This window comes from Haliotis rufescens, unplaced genomic scaffold, assembly GCF_023055435.1.
Source record: "Haliotis rufescens isolate VD_foot unplaced genomic scaffold, xgHalRufe1.0.p SCAF_6, whole genome shotgun sequence".
Classification (NCBI taxonomy): Eukaryota; Metazoa; Mollusca; class Gastropoda; order Lepetellida; family Haliotidae; genus Haliotis; species Haliotis rufescens.
In genome coordinates this window covers 8415288-8438160 of record NW_025964334.1, presented here as the reverse complement: position 1 = coordinate 8438160, position 22873 = coordinate 8415288, and the positions used below count along the sequence as shown (strand labels likewise).

The window sequence follows — 22873 nt, the reverse complement described above, 5'->3', positions numbered from 1 at the left end:
CCCCCCCAACACACGCACGCACTCACACACACACACACACACACACACACACACACACACACACAAAATAACAATACCATAACATAACGGTTTCTATGGGGCGAAAATGGTCGACCTCAGCATAAGTAAGTTGTTTTAATTCTGTCCCCTACTAACAGGACGGGATGACTCCATGCAGTGCCACGAGTTTATCAAGATTGTTTAGCTCTAATAGAAGGTGCTTAAATTCCAGCCTGACTATTGGCGTATTCCCTATATGATGATATGTATTGTATGCTGCCACTAAGCATATATTACATATTGATTATGGCTACAAGTGTAGCTTTGTCCACCATTAGTGAAGGTATGACTGTCAGTCACATTATTTATACATGTCCTAGTCTAGATGTCCTAGTTTTGTGTGAACCCATCTGTCCCCAATCTCGATGCCGTGGATCCTGCCGAGACCGAGGCAAAGCAACGAAGGCCTTGGAATATAGACTGGTTCATGGCTGTGTTTGCGCCGCGGCAGGTTTTTGTTATGTAAAGAGACTAATTCACTTCGCGAATTATTACAAGTCGGTGACATGTGAGTGAGTGAGAGAGCTCGGTTTTTCGCCGCTTTTAGCAATATTCCAACAATGTCGCCGTGGGGGACTCCAGAAATGGGCTTCACACATTGTACCCATGTCGGGCATTGAACCACTAGGCTACCCGACCGCCCCTGCAAGCACCGACATCATCGTTCATGGCAGAGTACTTGTAAACGCCATATGTTCTAATCTTTTTCGCATATTAAAGATTGAATTCGCATTCCAACTAATTTTGAAAAACACTCGTCTTGCGTCCATAAAAAAAAATGTTTATCCATAAAACCAAAGCATCTTAAAGGATTGTATGATAGGTTCACCTCTTCAGATCAATGATTCTTGTCAGACTTCTAGTCACGGCTTCTAGTCACGGCTTGAAGTCAAGGGTTCTAGCTAGGGTTACTCGTCAGAATTCAGCTGAGACTTCTAGTCAGGCTTCTGATCAGGATTCTTGTCAGGGCTTCTAGTCAGGGCTCGAAGTAAGGCTTCTAGTCACGGCTTCTTGTCAGGCTTCTAGTCAGGGCTTCTAATCAGGATTCTTGTCAGGGCTTCTAGTCAGGGCTTGTAGTAAGGCTTCTAGTCAGGGCTTCTTATCAGGCTTCTAATCAGGATTCTTGTCAGGGCTTCTAGTCATGGTTTGTAGTAAGGCTTCTGATCACGGCTTCTAGTCAGGGATTCTTGTCAGGCTTCTAGTCATGGTTTCTAGTCATTGTTTCTCGTCAGAATTCAGTTGAGACTTCTAGTTAGGTTTCTTGTCAGGGCTTCTAGTCAGGGCGTCTTGTCAGGGCTTCTAGTCAGGGCTTCTAGTCAGGGTTTCTTGTCAGATTTCTTGTAAGACTTTTAGTCAGGGCTTCTTATCAGGATTCTATTCAGGGCTTGTAGTGAGGGCTTCTTATCAGGCGTCTAGTCAGGGCTTGTAGTAAGGCTTGAGGTCAAGGCCTCTAACTTGGGTTACTAGTCAGACTAAGACTTCTAGTCAGGGCTTCCAGTCAGGGCTTGAAGTCAAGGCCTCTAACTTGGGTTACTAGTCAGACTAAGACTTCTGGTCAGGGCTTGAAGTCAAGGCCTCTAACTTGGGTTACTAGTCAGACTAAGACTTCCAGTCAGGGCTTCCAGTCACGGCTTGAAGTCAAGGCCTCTAACTTGGGTTACTAGTCAGACTAAGACTTCCAGTCAGGGGTTCCAGTCAGGGCTTGAAGTCAAGGCCTCTAACTTGGGTTACTAGTCAGACTTCAGTTTAGACTTCCAGTCAGGGCTTCCAGTCAGGGCTTAAAGTCAAGGCCTCTAACTTGGGTTACTAGTCAGACTTCAGTTAAGACTTCTAGTCACGGCTTCTAGTCACGGCTTGTAGTCAGGGCTTCTATAGTCACGGCTTGTAGTCACGGCTTGGAGCGAACACTTTAACTTCTTTGCTTTCCAACTGTCCCAAGACATCAGGATGCCGAGATCGTCGTCAAACAATACACAGTCACTCATATGACAAAGTGAGTTGTTAGCATCAACTCAACGCACCTGCACGTACCATCGAGAAACAAGATCTTTCTTCAAACTAGAAAAAACCCTTTTACTGTATATACTACCGACAAACTATAAGGGTTACTGATAGACTGATTTAGAAGGTGAAATGACGATAACTATCTATAAAATTAATTTCAGGCGTGTAGATCAATATCTGGTGTGTCCACTATGTTGGGCGATACCTGCACGACATTGGTGCCATACTGTTTATAAACATGCGTATGGTTGACCTTGGTATTGCCCGCCATTCCGCCCGAAGAGCTTCCGAAAAGTGGGCCACGTTGGCAGGTGCTTGGCCTCTGGCGTACACTTGGCGCACAGCCCGTCCCCGGTGTTGCCCGCCCCACTCCAATCCGCCTGTGGTAAGCTGTAAGGTGATGATGATGATGATGATGATGATGTTGTTGTAGATTTAACGTGCGCTTCCGGTGTTGCGCACTCGGGAGCTGTAAGGGCCACACGGTTCACGCGACACATTGCTTTCAAGCGGGCAGCATAATGTCGGGTTTAAACAATAGATGTTGAAATTCGGAACTCTTTATTGATGACAGGAGCAGAATTGAATCTACTGCGCAGTGCTATTAACGTAATGAGACGACCTTGTCTAGGTTTCGATTTTTTCAGGCCTTTCACGCCCAGGCCTCGTTGCCACCCCACCCGTTTGACGGTCCTTGACCTACAGTCGAGAAATTACACTTTTTTATCTACCCACTATTCGGGCTACATTGGAGTCCCACCCGCAGGCCCCTGAAGCAGGATAGTGATATTACTGAAACACTGGACCCATATATAGTGTATATATAAATAGATAAGGTACGTAACTCGCCATCTTGGTTGAAGTTGAAATCGGCTTTATCGTTTAAATTAAATGGAAATGTATGCATGTCATGTTCACAATACCTCCCCAACTCCCTCCACATACGACCCACATGCCACAAACCTTCATCTTTTGCAATTTATTACCTACATTGGGTGATTTGATCGAAAGTCACGGAAGTAAAGAAAATTCTCCGCACTCAATGGCCCCGAGCGCTCTGATTGGTAAATATCCCCACGTGCGTTTGTTATGGTTGGAGCGCGGACCAATCACAGCACTCTAGTGATATCACTATCCTGCTTCAGGGGCCTGTGGTCCCACCCTCCATCGTACCCACATTTTGCCATTTTGTCTGTTCATTGAGATACTGTTCCCCTGGAGGCGCACACACTTCAGCCTGGTTCCCTTGGTATGCTGCGCTGGCGCTACACTGTAGCGGGCAACATTGTACACTGTGCACACTGCAGCGTCAGCGCAGCATACACAGGGAACCAGACTGCACATCCTTTGGCTTCTGTTGCAACACATATCACGTGGTGTTCATGCATGATGTGAAATTTCATTGTGATTAGATGTTGCGTTCAGATGCCACGCCACGGTATTGTACGTGTACATCTCAACGACGATACATTCAAATCATTAGTTCCCTTATTTCTTGTCGGTAGTTCATTTAAAACTCTAGCTCGTTACTTGACATGTCAGAGCGGTGGGGTTGCCTTGTGGTTCGCTTTTCCCGCCCAAAGCTTGGATTGGTTATTCGTGTGAAACCACCTCCGTGGTATTGTTGGGACAGCTCGTGGGTTTCACCGAAGTGGTAAACGTCCGAGACCTGCATCACTTCGGGCTTTCCTCCCACATTAAGCTGACACGCCGCGATATAACTGGAATACTGTTAAAAGCGGCGTTAAACCCAGCTCACTCACTCACTCACTCACTCACAACCAAACACAACATTGGAAAACAAAACAAAACCATTACTTATGTCTGTCATTGTTTATTAATATTTCAAACATAACAACGAATTATTACAATTTATGCAACATGGCAGATATTACATTTTTCCTTTCATAATGTTATTCTTTCAATTGAACAGAAATGAGCATGGACAGACGGAAGTTACAGTAGCACAGACATAATACTAAGCAGTTAATAGAAAAGATCCTATTTCCGCTCTACAGTGTTTAAAGCAGTTAACAATGATGTCATTATTATTACTATTATTATGACGATGGTCACTTGCACTTGGCCTGATATGCCTTGACCACGGGCGTGTCTGCGCAGCCTTGGAAGGCTTGAGCGATGAGGCCACAAGGTGCGGCGCCACCACAGACACTCTTGAAGCACGCCACGAAGCGATCTTCCACGCCCTTGGTGCCAGCTACTTTCACAAGACATTCATTGGTCTTTAAATCCTGCAACAGCATACTGCACAGCTCAACAGCTCCCGCCTTCTTGTCAGCGGGACACGACTTCTGGAGGTCGGTCAAATCTGTGCAGGATCTGTGGAAGACAGAATATGAGAGTGAGGTGGATTTAACGCCGATTTGAACCTGACAGTGTGACGTTCATATCCACCAACTGTGGACGGGTAGTGTTATATGGCAGTGTATATTATGGCTGAACAATGAGTGTAACTGTGATACATTGTTTCATTTGAGATTCGGTAGACGCTCATTGCATTGTGTTTAGACAGTGATTAGTTTTCGGGAATGTAGTACTATTTAATGTAAGCCGTTTTGAGGAAGTTATTATATTTAGGTGCTAGCGTGATAGGTTAACTTACGGAACACCGTGGACTGTGAAAGAGTGTTATAAAAACATGTAGGAAATTCTATGTTGTGATGGCAAGTTTGGAAATTCACAGTATCTAGTTTTATTGCTAGTTGGACTGTACATATGGCGTCGAGAGCGTGCCTCTAGTATCGTTCACACATTTCATTACATCAAGACCAGCTTTCGTGTGAAGATCACTCTTCAAACCGGATTCCCTGCCCAGGCCTTTCTCGGTATCTTGACAACCGTTGCCGCTGGGTGAATATATTTATATCACTGACTTTTACTATCACCAGTGTTTTTGTAGTTAATACTGACCACTGTCATCATATTATATACTGTCATTGAAAACTGTACAACCATTCTATTGTGTACTGCCATTTTAATTGCGGTGCAGTAATTTGTATCGATTTGTAAACGTAGTGAATATTTGTTATACATTTGTTGATTGTATACCATTTGTTGGTTGTTTGTTGGTTTCACACAAGTTCTTTTACGTACAAATTTCTGGGTTAACATATTGTGTCAATTTGGGAATCGACACCTAATAGTAGGGAAATCCGAAGTGATGCAGGTTTTAGTGGTTTATAACTTTAGGGAAACCCACCAGGCCGGAAGTGCCCCTGTGAAAATAGAGAGTAGGTGGTTTCAGTTCTATGGTGAACAGTATTTCAATTATTCCACGGAGTTTCAGCTGGTATGCAGCTTTTGGTATGGGGCTGGCAGACAGACGAATATTGGGCCATCCGTGGTCCCTGTTGAGGACAGAGTGGAGGTGGGCCGAAATGGGGTTAACGTCGCGCTCAACAAGTTCGGATTTTATACAACTAGCCCATTGAGAAACCGTGCAGACGTTTAACATGGATAATATTTAAAATTAAAAGAAGTTTTTAAATTTGATTATGTCTTTTTTAACCAACAGTCATTTCTGCAACAGTTCATAAAAAGTAACCTGTGTCTGGGTTATTTTGTGTAAAAATATATTGGTTCAATAAAGAATGAGTATAAGACATGAATTTGCAACGTCATGATGATACACCTACCAACAGTTGTGTATTGTGCGAAATATTAAAAAAAAAATATTTAAAAATTTAACTCAAATTATATGTAAAAACATAAAATTACCTAGAGGAAATTTATAAGTGCTGATTAAGCGCCAGTACAGTTTATCTTTTGAAAATAATAAGATCACTTGAGAATTTTTCATTTGAAAATCAAACATATGATGAATCAACTGAGGGGTATAGTTTCTTTTCCCCCTCAGTTTATGTGTGAAGCGCATGTGTATTTTTATGGAATATTGCTGAATGGGGGACTCCACATCATGCGAGACACTCTCTGGACTAAACGGCTGGACAAAAGAAATAATTTACTTGAAAACTGGATTTGACCAAAACATTACAAACGTTATCGAAACGTTGCTAGGCTGAAAACAATCGCCGAAACACAGCAAACGTAACGTCCAAAACACAACTATGGTACCCGTATCAAATACATCGCCATCGAATAACCATTTCATCTTTTTTTTTATTTTAGCCAAAATCAAACATAGGTGTATACTTTCTTTTGCCCGGCAGTTTACGAAACAAACCACGTGCCAGCGATACCCATGAAGACGTGGGTTAGAAAAAGTCGCAAGAGGCGACTAACGGGATCGGGTGGTCTGGCTCGCTGTCTTGATTGAGGCATGTCATTTACGCAGATAGATGCTCTTGATTTCAATAACTGGATTGTATGGAATACTAGAAGGGACATCGTCGCGTTGTCGCATTGTCGCCCTTCCAAAAACAAGCAAAAAGTGTAAAAATTAACCAAAGGGCGACAATGCGACAACGCGACATTTTGGCCATTTGCGCATTGTCGCGCTTTATTTTACCAAAGCACGACAATGCGACAATGCGACTTTTGTTAGTGTCAAAATATGTCGCGTTGTCGCCCCATGAAAATGTGTAAAAAAGGCGTTAAAATAACCAGTATTTCATAGGAGACCTATTCTAACCCGGATCTTCACGGGTTCTTTTGAAGTACACGATCACAAACTCATACATACGGGTACTGATTCGCTGGGGATCCATCGATAGGGCTGACGTTCGAGAGAGATTTAAGATAGCGTTCCATCACTGTCTTGTCCGGGAGTTTGTTGGCCTTGTCCGATGGCGTGATGGCGGAGTTGCACGACCCGCAAACGCCAGACATGCCCACGGAACCAATAGGTTTGGACACTGCGAAAAATCCGTCATAGTCTCGAAATTTGACGGTGATGTCGCATGGCATGACGTGGAGGTAGAAGAAGTCGCTGAAGTCATGTCCAGTCTGGACTACGAGCCTACCTATTCTTGACCTGCGCCTCCTGGGTCCCACACGACGGAGTTTTTTCCACTGAAATCAAAATAATTAATGACTTTGGTTTGAAGAGTATTTGTTGTTGAAGGCCGCACTCAGCAATATTCCAGCTATATGTCGGCGGTCTGTAGATAATCGAGTCTTGACCAGACAATCCAGTGACTGATATTGTGAGCAACGATGCACGCCGTCGGGGTACGATGCCACGCACCGTACCGAAGTTGACCCCCACATTTATTTGGTCCCTCTTACTTGGAATTCCCACAGGAAGTGCTGATTTACGCGATCTACGCATCCAAGGTTATTGCACTTAAATAGCGACGTCACACCGTGTCGGTCACAATGTCTATGCTCTTCCGGTTTTTTAGAAAACAACATATGTCGAATGGTCGTCAATACTTCGCGTGTCTGTTTTCTCCATCACCCGTGAATACACAATCGCTATGTGGTATATTAATACATGTCTGTTTAGTCATGAACTGACGCCAGGAGAAAAGGAACCTTATGGGTGCTTGGGTACAATTGCGCTGTGACGTCATAAGACCTTTGGCGTCAATTTACTTCCGTAAAAATCGCCATGTATGATTTGTTTGTTTGTTTGTTTGTTTGTTACTTAACGCCGCACTCAGCAATGTTCCAGCTATATGACGGCGGTCTGTAAATAATCGCGTTTGGACCAGATAATCCAGTGATTAACATTGAACAACTGATTGCTATTGGAATAATTTGATCAGTCACCGTCATTAGCATCGATCTAGGCACATTGGGATACGATGACATGCATCAAACAAGTCAGCCAGCCTGACCACCCGATCCCGTTAGTCGCCTCTTACGACAAGCATGGTCACATTTTACGGCAAGCATGGGTTGCTGAAGACCTATTCTGGCCCGGATCTTCACGGGTCTGTGTAAAGAGTAATGCAGTCCTTGTTTGTAGATGTGTAAACTCATGTCAAGAATCTTCACAATATTCTACCCAAGTGAATAATGTTTACCCGGTTGGACAATTACTAAATGGGTCCGGATTAACGCCGCTTTGATCATATGACAGCAGGTTAGGGATGGGTCATATATTATAGGGGAGGGGCGGTGAGATAAGGAAGGGGCGGGGGTCATGAAAAAATGACACACGAAAATGGGGAGGTCGAAAATAATCATCACAACCATAAAGGGTATGTCGGAGTTGGGGGCATAACAAATGACAGTTCAATTTTTTCAAATAATTTTTTCTATAAATTTGAAAATAAATTTATAAAAAAATGGTACCAAAAAAAATGGCTGCCGGCAACATATGATACAATCCTGAGACCAATCTAGGTCCACCCGTTTTCCCGAAATCGGAATACATAGAGGGGCAGGTGGTTGCCTATTGGCTAACGGGTTCGCTGAACAAGCAGAGGACCCGGGTTCGGTTCCCAACAGTGGCTTTGAGGTAGCCTAGTGGTTAAAGTGTTGGCTCGTCACGCCGATGGCCCGGGTTCGATTCCATGGGTACAATGTATGAAGCCCATTTCTTGTGTCCCCCGCCGTGATATTGCTGGACTATTGCTAAAAGCGGCGTAAAACCAAACTCACTCACTCACTCACTCACTCACTCACTCACTCACAATATATGGAGCCGATTCTTGGTGTCCGCTGCCTGAACATGGCTGGGATATGGTTAATGTGCCGTTAAACCTTATTCACTCACACACACGAGTGAGTAAATGATGTTTTATCTCGCCATCAGAAATTGTGCAGCTACATGTAATGCAAAGTATAATCGAATGTATCCATATCACGTCTAATGCCAGTCTGATATGGCACAAGGGGCGGTCGGGTAGCCTAGTGGTTAAAGCGTTCGCTCGTCACGCCGAAGACCCGGGTTCGATTCCCGACATGGGTACAATGTGTGAAGCCCATTTCTGGTGTCCCCCGCCGTGATATTGCTGGAATATTGCTAAAAGCGGCGTAAAAACATACTCACTCACTCACTGATATGGCACAATAAGCTGACTATTAGTTTCGCAATGCCTTTTGCGCAAAGACGAAACCAGTTTAACGAAATGCCTACGAGTGGGCACAAGTCACTGTTCGGCATGGCCAAGATAACTTACTGCGAAGCCTTTTTCGTTGAGAATAGCAGCAAATACGTTGGCAGTGGTTGTTACCACAATCTCGACCTGACGTTCAAAAGAATAGATGGTATTCTTCCCATTGTCAGGGTACGTTGCCCTGCCCGAGATGACCACTTTACATCCCCCCGGCGTCCGTCGGGAGGGCGGCGTCACAAAGTCAGCAAGCACGTGATGACACGGAAGCGGAAATGTGAAAGAGTCATAGCCGAAATTGATGATGTGCGGGTCCCCATGAATGGTACACAAGCATGTCTTCTCTGCAGGAAAGAGAAAAAATATGTTTTTTTACTATTACTTTTTACTATTTTACAATTAATATTTACAATTACCTTTTTCTTGTTAATATTCACTAGATGCGGTGGGGTAGCCTTGTGGCTAAAGCGTTCGCTCGTCACGACGAATACCTGGGTTCGATTCACCACGTGGGTATAATGTGTGAAACCATTTCTAGTGTCCCCCGCCGTGACATTGCTGGAATATTGCTAAAAGCGGCGTACCATATTCACTTACTTATATTCACCATTTAATATTACACACTATTTACTATTTGTATTCATTCACTATTTCTATTCTCTATTTTTATTATATGTGAAGTCCATTTCTGGTGTCCCCCGCCGTGATATTGCAGGAATGTTGCTAAAAGCGGCGTAAAAACATACTCACCGACTCACTCACTCTATTTCCATTACAAAAACAGTTCATCATTATTAGTCGCCCCGAAGACCCGGGTTCGATACCCGACATGGGTACAATGTGTGAAGCCCAATGCTGGTGTCCCCCGCCGTGATATTGCTGGAATATTGCTTAAAGCGGCGTAAAACCATACTCACTCACTTATGCGACATCGGACCTTTGAACTGCCCCTATCCGATATCATAGGATCAAGGGAGACAACTCACTGGGATCAACACACTGTACGCGTCCGTTCCCAATCATATCGGGCGGGCACTTGCAGGTCTTTGACTTGGCGTCACAGTAAACGCCATCTTGTTCCACGCAATAATCGCGGCCGCAGAGCAGATCACCCGCAGGAGTCGTGTATCCTGCAAAACAAATGGCAATAAGTATATTAAAAGGCCGGACCCTAATTAAATTCAAATTAATTGTTTCAATTTTATTTGTAATACCAAGTGCTCAACCGTTAAGACCTGCATCAATTCGCACTTCCACACCACGCCGTGGAATAACTGAAATATTGTTCAAAGCGGGGTTAGACCCATCTTCCCGAGGCAGGGAAATAAACTGTCTTAAACGTCCAGTTTCCACCGTTGGTCATGTTTTGGAAGGCGACATGATTTTTAAAGGAGATTAGAGTACAGCTAAATGTTCTGGAATAATAGTTGTTTGACAATTGGGTCACGTGTAGTGCTATTTTATTCCGATAACGTCCTCACAACAATGTACGTGATTCATGAGTTCCGCTTGAGCTGCACGTGCCGCGACTCCTGGGCCCAGGTCCGTAAAACCACCTTAGCAAAGGTTAACCTTAACCACTAAGGTTATACTTAAGGTTAACTTAGTCTTAATTGGTTGGTTTGTTGTTTAACGCCGCACTCAGCAATATTCTAGCTATATGACGGCGGTCTGTAAATAATCGAGCCTGGACCAGACAATCCAGTGATTGATATCATGAACATCGATCCACGCAATTGGGATCGATGACATGCATCAACCAAGTCAGCGAGCCTGACCACCCGATCCCGTTAGTCGCCTTTTACGACAAGCATAGTCACCTTTTACGGCAATTATGGGTTGCTGAAGACCTATTCTATCCTTAGTCTTAAGTTATACCGGCTTCACAAAGCAACCTTAGCTCATCTTAATTCGGTATGACCAGCTTAGCGCTAAGATTGTGACCGCCTGCTGAAACCCTATTGGATATGCCGTTAAAACCTGAAATTGTAATTTCTAAACATGTTACGAAACTATCGCTAACTTCCACCACGTACCTTTCCTAATTGTATGCTTCGTGTTGTTTGAAATCCACGTGTACATATTAAGAACTGTGTATTAAATCCTAGGTAAAAACATATAGCGCTACAAATTCTTGATAAACAGGACGTGAACAAGTTATAGGTGTTCTCCTTCAACTACATATGACTCAAGTCTCAGAAAGAACCCCAAGACGAGCATAAACATGCCTCGAATGTCTGAATAATCATCATCCGTTTCTTGCTGGTGACGGTTTTCCTTTTATACGGGATATCAGGGGCGATAACTCTGAAACACGTCCTGCAGTGGTGGTTTTCATGGTCTACTTTGAACGTCACTAAAATTACATTTACAATTTACTACAGATTTCGACCCAATCCTCTTTTTTATGCTTCAACTATTAATTATAACAAGATAATAGCAGTATATTCACTGGCGTTCACAAATATGAAGCTAGAGCCTTCGTTTTTTAATTATCGAAGGAAAATGTCTCCACCTTCAAGACATGGTTTGTCGCTTCACAGTGTGTTTTCAAACCATTATATATCTTACGTGTTTACATCACTTAGGTTTCGCTCATGTGTTAAAAGGTATATATCTCCTGATAATGCGAAATGACTAAACAATAAACAAATAATTTGTACTATGATGTTTAACTTATATTTACCATGTGATCGCTTTTTTGTAGTAACTTTCATGGAGGATTAAATAAACTGAATGGTGTATGAAGAAAGACTCTCATGAACTATTGTAGAAATTTATGATCTGAGATACGCGTTTCACGAAGATAAAATTATAAAATATAAACATATAACATATAAAATAAACCCCTTTATTAAAGAAAATACAATGAATAATTACATAGGTCTCTGAAAGGCATTTAGAAGTGATACGCATAAGGAAGAGAATAAATGGATGTCAAGTTCTTTATTTTGAGGGACACACTGCCATGAACAGTGACCAGGGAACCTATCTGCCTGCACTTGGGACTTATTGCTTTGATCTTTGTCGGTGCTAATCACCTAGCTGGCTTCAATTTGCCCTTTGCTATGTCCATTCTTACACCTATTAGTGCTAATTACCCCCTCCCGTTCGCCCAGTGTCCATTACCTATTACTTATCTATGATAACTTAAGTACTGGCTACCAGACCTTTAGCGCCAATTACTGTAAAGCTTTGGCTTCCATTGTTTATTGCTAATCACCCGTCAGCGCCAATCATCTGTTGGCTTCCCTTGTTAGTTTCTACCCTTTGCTATTTTCCACCTTTTGTTATCTTATTATTTTGTTGTCCTTACCTGTACATATATATATATATATATATATATATATATATATATATATATATATATATATATATATGTTATGACGTCACGTAACTATATGTTACTACTTCATGTCCGTTATTCAGTTATACATAATATCTTCCTTAGTGAGTTAAGGGTGGGTCGGACCAACCTTAGGATGTAATCCTAACTTAAGGTTAAATTGAGTTAAAGTTGTTTCGTGAAAGAGGAAGTCAATAATAACCTAGGTATTTGTTCAAGGCACTTGTCCTCTCTACACGCTGCCAAGACAGCGAATGAGACTTGTGCTAGAAACACTGCGTAGTCAAACCCACCCAGAACTTTTCGGAGAATGTGAAGACTCCCCAACACTGCAGTCTTCTGCATTACCCAGATTGTCAGAAGGGCTGTACTCCTGGTAGCAAACCCGGGTACTCTCCCAATGTCAGTCAACAGATTGGGAGGTACCAAACCTAAGGCACCAAGAACAATGGGGAGTCGGACAACTTGGTACTTTGGATGCAAGCGTGACATTTCGAAAGCGAGGTCCGCATATTTGCCATGTTTTTCCTGAATCTTGTCATTCACAAGATATAAATGATTTCATTGGATTTATCAAAAAGGACAAGATCAAGTTTGTTGGTCTGGATACGTCTGAGGCTGTATACGAGCCTATTCCAAAGAATTGTGTATTTGTCATTTTCCCTCTACATATTCTGGGTCGTACCATGGATAGACCTCTGTGTCAAAACTATGTCAAAAAGCATGGCGAACACGGTAATAAATTGACCGACCCACTCCATCATGTCGCTTAAGATACTGTGTTTGTGCCAAAGCTGGGCATCCACTGACAAAGTGTTTGAAAGTCTCATTAAATTCTTGCATATTCTACATTTCATATTTACATTTTGATGCAAAATGACACATAGACGATTTCGAGTGGGAAGTGACGGGTCCTGAGCAGCAAGCAATATTATTATTATACTGTTGTTGATCGTGTCTGAAAAGCATGGGACGTTGCAGGCAAGATCAATCGCTTGATTGTCTGGTCCAGATTCGATTATTTACAGGCCGGGGTGACATGCGTAGAATATTGCCGAGTGCGACGATAAAAACAATCGATCGTAGATACCTCACGTGTTCACCAAACATTTCCGCTCTTCAACCATGAAGGAATACCTTTCGGTCACTTTTTCACTAATCAATATCTTAGCACTACATCGGGAATATCTTAGCACTACATCGGGAATATTTATCTTACTTTGTATGTTAAAACTCTTATCAACAACACCAGCGTTGTTTTTAATAGTTTGATGCAGTTAACAAAAGGCAATTATTCGTGCAACATGTGGACATGGTTTCCCACGAGTCACGTACACATGTTATTAAGACCGGGCTTTGATCTGTACAGATAACTAAAGCTGACCACTTAATGCACTGTCAAATCCATGTCCCATTGCATTTGTGTAGATATGTTATTGATGAAGCTTTGAATGTGGAGCTATTCCTATCCGATGCAACGCTAGATCGAAGATCAGGTTATTGTGCACTACATCAAGAACAGCACAGGTGCGAGTAGTTACCAACCTGTTTGTTTATGGAATACCAGAAGGGACGTTGTCGCCCTTACAACGCCAATCAACTATGACAAATGACCAAAGCTGGACATCGCGACAATACGACAACGCTACATTTTCACCGATCTTCGTGTTTTGAATAATGTTGTTTTCTTTACCAAAAGGCAACAACGCGACAATGTCCTTATCAGGATTCCATAGTTGTCGACTTCACTTTATGGTATTTTGAAAAGGAAATTTTTTATCTTGTTAAAATAATTATTAAATAAAATAATTATTTGTCAGATTAAAATGTGTATATGAAAATATGTATTGACAAAATATATCTGGCTCTACAAACTGGTAAACATACTGGTTTTGAACGAATGACCAAAAATATTACCTGCTCCGAAAGACTCTATCGATAACTCCGTCAACCAATACACTTGTCTTGCTTTTTAAATAATAATAACGTTCGCTTTCCTGACTGCGTTTGATACAACAATACTTTCGTGTTGTCGCAGTGTTATCACTTATAATTAGTATGTACACATGAATCCCCGTACACGGGCGGTTGGGTAGGCTAGTGGACAAAGCGTTGGCTCGTCACGCCGGAGACCCGGGTTCGATGCCCAACATGGGTACAATGTGTGAAGCCGAAAAAATCGCCGTGATATTGCTCGGATATTGCTAAAAGCGGCGTAAAACCAAACTCGCTCACTCATCCCCGTACATCTCAACCCGCTTCTGATACTGATGCGGTTGAAAAAAGACCCTCGCTGTCTGATATGCAAAATCAGCATATTTCTTCAGCTAATAAGTTAATATCAACGATTACAATCATAATTAAACGGGAAGATCTTATCTATTGTATTTCAATTCATGGTGGTTATTATTACCTTTAATAACTTTCCCTTTTCTTTGAAGCATTGGGGCGGTCGGGTAGCCTAGTGGTTTAAGCGTTCGCTTGTGACGCCGAAGACCCGGGTTCGATTCCCGACGTGGGTACATTGTGTGAAGCCCATTTCTGGTGCCCCCCGCCGTGATATTGCTGGAATATTGCTAAAAGCGGCGTAAAACCATACTCACTCACTCACTCACTCTTTGAAGCATTAGGGGGCCCGGGTGGCCCAGTCGTCTAAGGCGCCGCGATTCGCTGTGCAGAGTTGCGTCCCTTTGGCACGCCAGAAACCCATGATTGTGAGTTCGAACCCCGGTTCGCCCCGATTATGTTTCTAGGTTTGTCAGCACCATACCCGTGCTCGTGGGTTTCACCAAAGTGGTAAACGTCTGAGACCTGCATCATTTCGGGCTTTCCTCCCACATAAAGCTGTCACGCCATGATATAACTAGAATACTGTTAAAACGGCGTTATAAACCAAACTCATTCACTTTGAAGCATTAGACGAAGTTAGATCGATATTCATAAAAAGTAATGTGTTGTGCTTCATAATCAAACTGATGGCCGACACGTATGTATCTTAAGGCGTCTTCCCAACGTGTCTACAGTAAAATCATGAAATGATATGGTCTGATGCTCAGAAAGTCCTCTTGCACTTGTAAACGTGACTGCTTAAATGATGACTCGCCTGTTGATTGAACTGGTCATCTTTTCAGTAATAAATATTTTATTACTTGCCCATGAATAGATCACTCGTTCAATAAACATACAGCTGTATTACACATTATGTAATACCAAAGGGCGTGTTTGTGTACTGCGAGGACATTAAGTTTCAGAAACTAATATTGAAAACTCCCAGCATTCCTCGGCCTATTCCAAGCTCCACACTCTGATACGTGGCAACAACCATGCTCGCAGCCGACGGGCCGTTTTGTTTACAAACAATTAAGTGATGACTGCCGTGAAGCCGAATACTTCTAACCCCTGCTAAATTATTTACTTTGTTTGTCAATTTGAATTTCTGTTTCATTACAAGTATCATTTAATTGATATAAATCTAGTAAGAATGTAAGGGGGAATTTGGTTAAATTTCAATCTCGAACCAATTTGATCAAACAAACAAAAGGTAAATTCATCTTTGAATATGGTCAGTCGTAAAAATGTTTAAACTTCACTATGATTGCATGGCCAAAGACATAAACAAAAGTATAAACATTACTACATTTGGGGTTATAGAGCAAATTTCAAGATTCTTGTTATGGCTGCGCCCAAACTGGTGACAGCGATGTTACCGAGAGTGTAACGAAAGTGTCACGCGCTGGGAAGGAGCTTATGTACACTGTTGCTGCTGGGCTGACATCACATGGCATTGTTTCGCCGGTGGATCTTGCAACAAAATTCCACAAATAACGTCATAGGGTATTGTGACGTAATTGTAAACTTTGTTATGCAGAGCCTCTGTAACTTTGTAAGGCGATCGTTGCGCACGACAGTCCTAATATAAGTCTATTGTATGAGATACGATAACGGACTCTTCAATTCTAACGGTAAATTAATACGTGTCAACTTTTGACGTGTTTGAAGTATGATTCTGTCAAACTCAATAGGATTATACCGTGGATCGCATAGATGTCTGCCTATTCACAAACGACAGTGAAAGATATAAAAAGGTTAGGACAAAGTTATAAGGGCAAGTAATAAATAAAATGCTCCATGTAATACCAATTTTATTAAACTCGTGAGTATATGACTCGCTTTTTAGATACAAGAACAATTTATTTGTTCTATAACATTTGTATTATACGGTAACTCGTTTATAAGGTCTTTACACAGGATGGCGACCGTTGTGCCGCCCGTGTGCGACCATAACATGTGCCAGGTCGTCGTTGGAGACTCAAAGGACGCAGAATGGATGCCTAGGTCGTTCCAAGGGGGTACACAGGAGATTCAAACATCGCCATGGACGCCATGGTCGCCGTGAATTTTTGAACATGTTCAAAACAGTCGCACAAAGGTCACCGTGGAGGTTGGTTGCTCAAAGGTGGCTAAAAGGAGGCAGAAGGGTGGCACAGTGGTCGCCCAATGGTCGCCAGGTAATTCTGCTGCGAATTTTCCCATCAATCTGGGCGATGCTTCTGCCTCCCGTGTGCCTCCTTTAGGTGACCAACAGCGTGCATTGAACGATGACTGTGGCGACCGCCGTGTCTCCATTCGGCGACCACGGCAACCCTTGAGACACCATGGCAATGCTTTATAGGCAGACTGTGGAGGCACTACAGGTAGCTCAAAGGAGGCAGAAAAGAGGCAGAAGCATTGTCATGGTGTCTCAAGGGTTGCCGTAGTCGCCAAATAGAGGCACGACGGTCGCCATACTCATCGTCCAATGCACGCTGTTGGTCGCCTAAAGGAGGCACAAGGGAGGCAGAAGCATCGCCCAGATTAATTTCAGCAGAACTCATCTATTACCTGGCGACCATTAGGCGACCGCTGGGCCTTCATTCTACAACAACGGCAATGCTTGTGCCTCCCTTCTGCCTCATTTGAGCCACCTTTAAGCAACAAACCTCCTCGGCTACCTTTGTGCAACTGTTTTGAACATGTTTAAAAATTCACGGCGACCATGGCGTCCATGGCGATGTCTGAACCTCCTGTGTACCACCTTGGAACGACCTAGGCAACCATTCTGCCTCCTTTGAGCCTCCAACGACGACCTGGTAAATTCTATGGTCGCACACGGGAGGCACAAAAGTCGCCATCCTGTGTAAAGGCCCCATTAAGTATTCTAATGGCTAGCGACCAGTTATCGCCAAGGACCAATTGTCGCCAACTCCCCGTTATTGTGCGCACATGATCGTATCTAATTTCACTTTTGCTCGTTTTGATTACGAGAGAGAAATATTTATCCGAAAATGATGAAAAAAACATGTGAAGGATTCTTTTGAAAAAAAACCCAGCATGATCACCTTGCTCGAATACAACTTTAGAAAAGACACGCGGGCGGAGTCACGTGACTCATAGTCGCGAAAATATAAACCAAAACACACGATGATGCACTTTCAGTTCTGTCATTGCTTTCTTTCTGTGGCATTTCTTCCCCAAAATACAATTCTGGAACCTATTTGAGCTATATTTCCTGAAATGCACAGCCTGTATATATCGCGTAATCCATATTACATTGTGTTGAGGATAAGCACGTGTAAATCAAATTTTGGGAATATTGGTGTACGTCAGATTGCAAACGACAAATTCATAATAGCATATCTTATTCATTTTGATGAATAACAAATTTGAGTGCGACACCCTAGATACCAAAAAATGTAATTTGTATAGCTGAAGCGGTGCACGTGATCACGTGGCACAGGCTGTTAAGACGAAGGCGATAACTGGTAAAGAAAGTCGACGGGAAAGTTCTATTTCCAAGTTTGATTCACTATCATAGCGTTATAACAGAAATCAACTTATCTTATTTCACGGTCAGAAATAGCTCCATAGTTTTACAAAAAATAAAGTTATTGGTACTGTCAACATTGACAACGGAAAATGTCAGAAATAACATGAAAAAATTGCGTTAACTGGTCCATGACCAGTATATATTTACAACAGTTTAAAAAACGGGCTAATGGCCACCAGTAACCAAAGCTAGGTCACCTCGCTGGGGATCATGGGGACTAACAGTACCTCGGCTTCCTGCACGATACCCTAGCAGGATTTACGTCATCACTTTAGGTACTGGTGGTTGTGCACAATACTAGCCAATATTGCAATGAGTTAAATGTTAAATGAGTGAGTGAGTGAGTTTTTACGCCGCTTTTAGTAATATTTCAGCAGTATCACGGCAGTTGCACTTTGAACTCTTTATATGTAAGGATAGGTTCAGCCCCAGTGTGCCTACATCCCATTGTGCCTACATCCCATTGTGCCTACATCCCATTGTGCCTACATCCCATTGTGCCTACATCCCACTGTGCCTACATCCCATTGTGCCTACATCCCACTGTGCCTACATCCCATTGTGCCTACATCCCACTGTGCCTACATCCCATTGTGCCTACATCCCACTGTGCCTACATCCCATTGTGCCTACATCCCACTGTGCCTACATCCCATTGTGCCTACATCCCACTGTGCCTACATCCCACTGTGCCTACATCCCACTGTGCCTACATCCCACTGTGCCTACATCCCACTGTGCCTTCATCCCACTGTGCCTATATCCCATTGTGCCTACATCCCATTGTGCCTACATCCCACTGTGCCTTCATCCCACTGTGCCTATATCCCATTGTGCCTACATCCCATTGTGCCTACATCCCACTGTGCCTTCATCCCACTGTGCCTTCATCCCACTGTGCCTACATCCCATTGTGCCTACATCCCACTGTGCCTTCATCCCATTGTGCCTACATCCCATTGTGCCTACATCCCACTGTGCCTTCATCCCACTGTGCCTTCATCCCATTGTGCCTACATCCCATTGTGCCTACATCCCACTGTGCCTTCATCCCACTGTGCCTACATCCCAATGTGCCTTCATCCCAATGTGCCTACATCCCATTGTGCCTACATCCCACTGTGCCTACATCCCACTGTGCCTTCATCCCAATGTGCCTACATCCCATTGTGCCTACATCCCACTGTGCCTACATCCCACTGTGCCTTCATCCCAATGTGCCTACATCCCATTGTGCCTACATCCCACTGTGCCTACATCCCACTGTGCCTACATCCCCCTGTGCCTGCAACCTAATTTGTCAACATGAATTAATTAAATTTCGCCCGTTAGATACCAGAACAGTTAACTCATTTCATAAAATTGGTATTACACGGGAGCTCGTTTAGTATTGTATTCTATATATATTTTGCCCAAATATGGTTGACAAATTTGTTTCTAAATAGCACTTTGTATTCATGACTCACTTATATACACACAAGTGAGTCATATATATATATATATATATATATATATATATATATATATATGTGTGTGTGTGTGTGTGTGTGTGTGTTCTCGTCGCTATATAGCTGAAAAAATGCCGATTCGACGTTTAATTTTAAATCACTCACTCACTAACACAAGGGTACGTACGAATACTCGAGGATGGTGAAATCTCTTAAAGGTGGACTTCGTTCAGGATATTTGGCAGGGTGCCGTTGTACAAAACAACCTTAGCACTACGATATTCGTAAGTCTATGTTAAGGCATGCGAGTTACGACCACCCCAGCACTAAGATCGCTTTGTACAACGGCACCCAGTTCAATTAACTGTGCTTCAAGTCCCTTAAACACCATTTTGTCTGCCTGTTCAAGGTTGATGGTGTGGAACGATCCAACAGTTACACAGAGACAATGTCTCTGACATTTATATGTCAGAAAAAGAACTTTAAAAATTATCCTAGCTTCAAGTGGAAGCCAACCGCCTCCGTGGTCTAGTGGTAGAGCGTCCGTCCGGAGAGCGGAAGGTCCGGGGTTCGATCCCCGGCCGCGGCATACCAAGAGACGTTAAAAAATGGTACTTGTTGTTACCCTTTCTGGCGCTCGGCATTAAGGGGCTAAAACAAGGAGTGGTCGGCTCGGAGTCAGTATACTGTGTCTGAGTGGAGTATTCGTGTTAAACTGCGGCATAGTATCTCAGTGAGCTAGCACTATAAATCGGCATCAGTCCGGACTAATACAAGCAGCCACACAAACACACACACGTACATGCACGTCGCTATATAAGTGCAATAATCTTGGACGCGACGTTAAACCCCATTTCACCTCACCTCACCTCACCTCACCTCACCTCACCTCACCTCACCTCACCTCAAGTGGAAGCCAGTGCATGCATGGAACTTAGGCCAGGGCCCTGTTCCACAAAGCGATCTCAGTGCTATGTTGATCGTAAGCCTATGATAGAGTATGGGAGTTACGACCAATTTAGCGCTAAGATCACTTTGTGGAACAGGTTCCTGGTGTGGTGTGTGACAACATAGCCTTCCAGGGTGCTGTTGTACAAAACATCCTTAGCGCTACGACTATCTATGTTAAGGTATGGGAGTTGAAATCACCTTAGCGCTAAGTTCACTTTGTACAACGGCACCCTGGACACAATATGGGTTAGAAGAGGCGACTAAACAAATCGGGCACTTGGTCGCCTTGGTGACTGGTGGTTGTCAGGCATCGCACCCTACGGAGTGGGACAACATATTCATCACTGGATTGTCCGGTCCAGAATACTTCTTTACAGACCGCCGTCATATAGTTGGAATAAAGCCGAGTGCGACGTTGAACAACATTCAAACAAAACAAAGGCTACAACGGGCTGCCATTCTAAAATATCAAGGTGACATCATCAAAACTGAATTTTGTATTTAGCTTTAGTAGTTCAAGAATTAATTTTGATACATAATTTGAAAACGAACGTTTTCTGGAAGAGGGGAGCAATATTGCAGCAAAAGACCAGAAATAGTGCAGAAATATACGTACATGTCTGCATATACACTCCGTGTCATTATTGAAGGGTCACCTAGGTGTGTAGGGTGTCAAATGGAACATATGCCAAAAAGATCACTAGGTCTGTGTATGTTGACGATGTGATTAACAGTTGAAGAACATGTTGATTATGCCTGTGTCACATTGATTGAAAGTTGTTGTTTTTTTGGCTTGTTGGAACGACAGAATGACTATTAAGGTTTTATGTGAAAGTCAATGAGCATGATTTTTACTTTACGTTCAGAATTTTCCTCCCAGCATCTTCCAGTCCCCATCCCCACTCTCCGCACACTTTCCACACAGAATTTTCACAATCTCACCACCCATTGGCCAACAGGTGAGGTGAGGTGAAATGGGGTTTAACGTCGCGTCCAAGATTATTGCACTTATGTAGCGACGTGCATGCACGTGTATGTGTGTGTATGTGTTTGTGTGGCTGCTTGTATTAGTCAGGACTGATGCCGATTTATAGTGCTAGCTCACTGAGATACCATGCCGCAGTTTATCACGAATACTCCACTCAGACACAGTATACTGACTCCGAGCCGACCACTCCTTGTTTTAGCCCCTTCATACCGAGCGCCAGACAGGGTAACAACAAGTACCATCTTTTAACGTCTTTTGGTATGACGCGGCTGGGGGACGAACCCAGGACCTTCCGCTCTCCGGGCGGACGCTCTACCATTAGACCACGGAGGCGGTCCTCATTGGCCAACAGCTCTATACACATTTTGTATACATAGTACGTATTTACTGCCAAACTGCCGGGCCTGGGGGATGCATTACTTTCAAATAACTACAATTTACAATTGACCCTAAGTATTGAGGTTCTCCTTGATGTACTGCGAGCTTATTGCGGGGGCCCAGTCGTCTAAGGCGCCGCAATTAGCTGTGCAGAGTTGCGCCCCTTGGGTACAAGTTTACACAAGTTGTGAAACTCACATGGTTGCCTCCAATATACACATTACATTGCATGATCATTACATGATAAACAATATCGGAAAAGGGACGAAAAGATGGCCTGTACAAAAATGAACTTTTAAACATACAGTAAACTACGGTTATAACGAACTCAAATTGACCACTAATTTTAGTTCATTAAAACCGTAGTTCGTTATAACCATATATACAATGGCCGGGACCAAAAATTAAGTTCGTAATATCCATCAGTTCGTTATAAGCGTGTTCGTTATAACCGTAGTTTACTGTATTACATGAATATGAAATGTAATTTCTCAAAATCCAAATGTATCCTGCAAAACTATTTGGTTTTAAAATCAAACTTACCCCATGTAAGTTGAAGATATATTGCGAGAACCGTCAACACGCCCAACCCCTCCATCGCTAGGCGTTTCTTCTGACAGCATCGCTGAGAGCAAGAGACGCCAAAGATCGATGCTGGGTCAACGAGTCTATTGGCTTGCCAATCTGAGGCGTGTCGGTTATATTGCAAATAAATAATTTTACTGTTGCGGAGTAGGAGTCAATATTTAATTGATCTTGTGATGTAGTTGTATATTTGTCGAGGCTACAATGTTCTCCGTCCTGCTAACGTGTCAGTGGGCGAGAAGAGATGAAATGGGGTTTAAC

At 43.1% G+C, this 22873-nt stretch overlaps 1 protein-coding gene across 1 annotated transcript; it reads right to left on the bottom strand.

Annotated features, from left to right (window-relative positions):
- Positions 1–3882: 3882 nt before the first annotated feature.
- LOC124143951 lies at positions 3883–22703 on the bottom strand. Its single transcript, XM_046513114.2, has 5 exons — positions 22571–22703; positions 10037–10180; positions 9117–9394; positions 6728–7056; positions 3883–4404 (listed from the first exon to the last, which is right to left on the bottom strand). The coding sequence occupies exons 1-5, from the start codon at positions 22623–22625 to the stop codon at positions 4137–4139; spliced, it is 1074 nt and encodes a 357-aa protein (XP_046369070.2). The 5' UTR covers positions 22626–22703; the 3' UTR covers positions 3883–4136.
- Positions 22704–22873: the final 170 nt, after the last annotated feature.

What these genes read in the sequence shown, in the direction of transcription:
- LOC124143951 (XM_046513114.2), bottom strand. Translation starts at nt 22,625, where the DNA reads ATGGAGGGGTTGGGCGTGTTGACGGTTCTCGCAATATATCTTCAACTT. An exon ending in CGTACAGTGTGTTGATCCCA is followed by an intron (nt 9,395 to 10,036) that starts GTGAGTTGTCTC and finishes TCTTTCCTGCAG; the next exon opens with AGAAGACATGCTTGTGTACC. An exon ending in TCAACGAAAAAGGCTTCGCA is followed by an intron (nt 7,057 to 9,116) that starts GTAAGTTATCTT and finishes TTTTGATTTCAG; the next exon opens with TGGAAAAAACTCCGTCGTGT.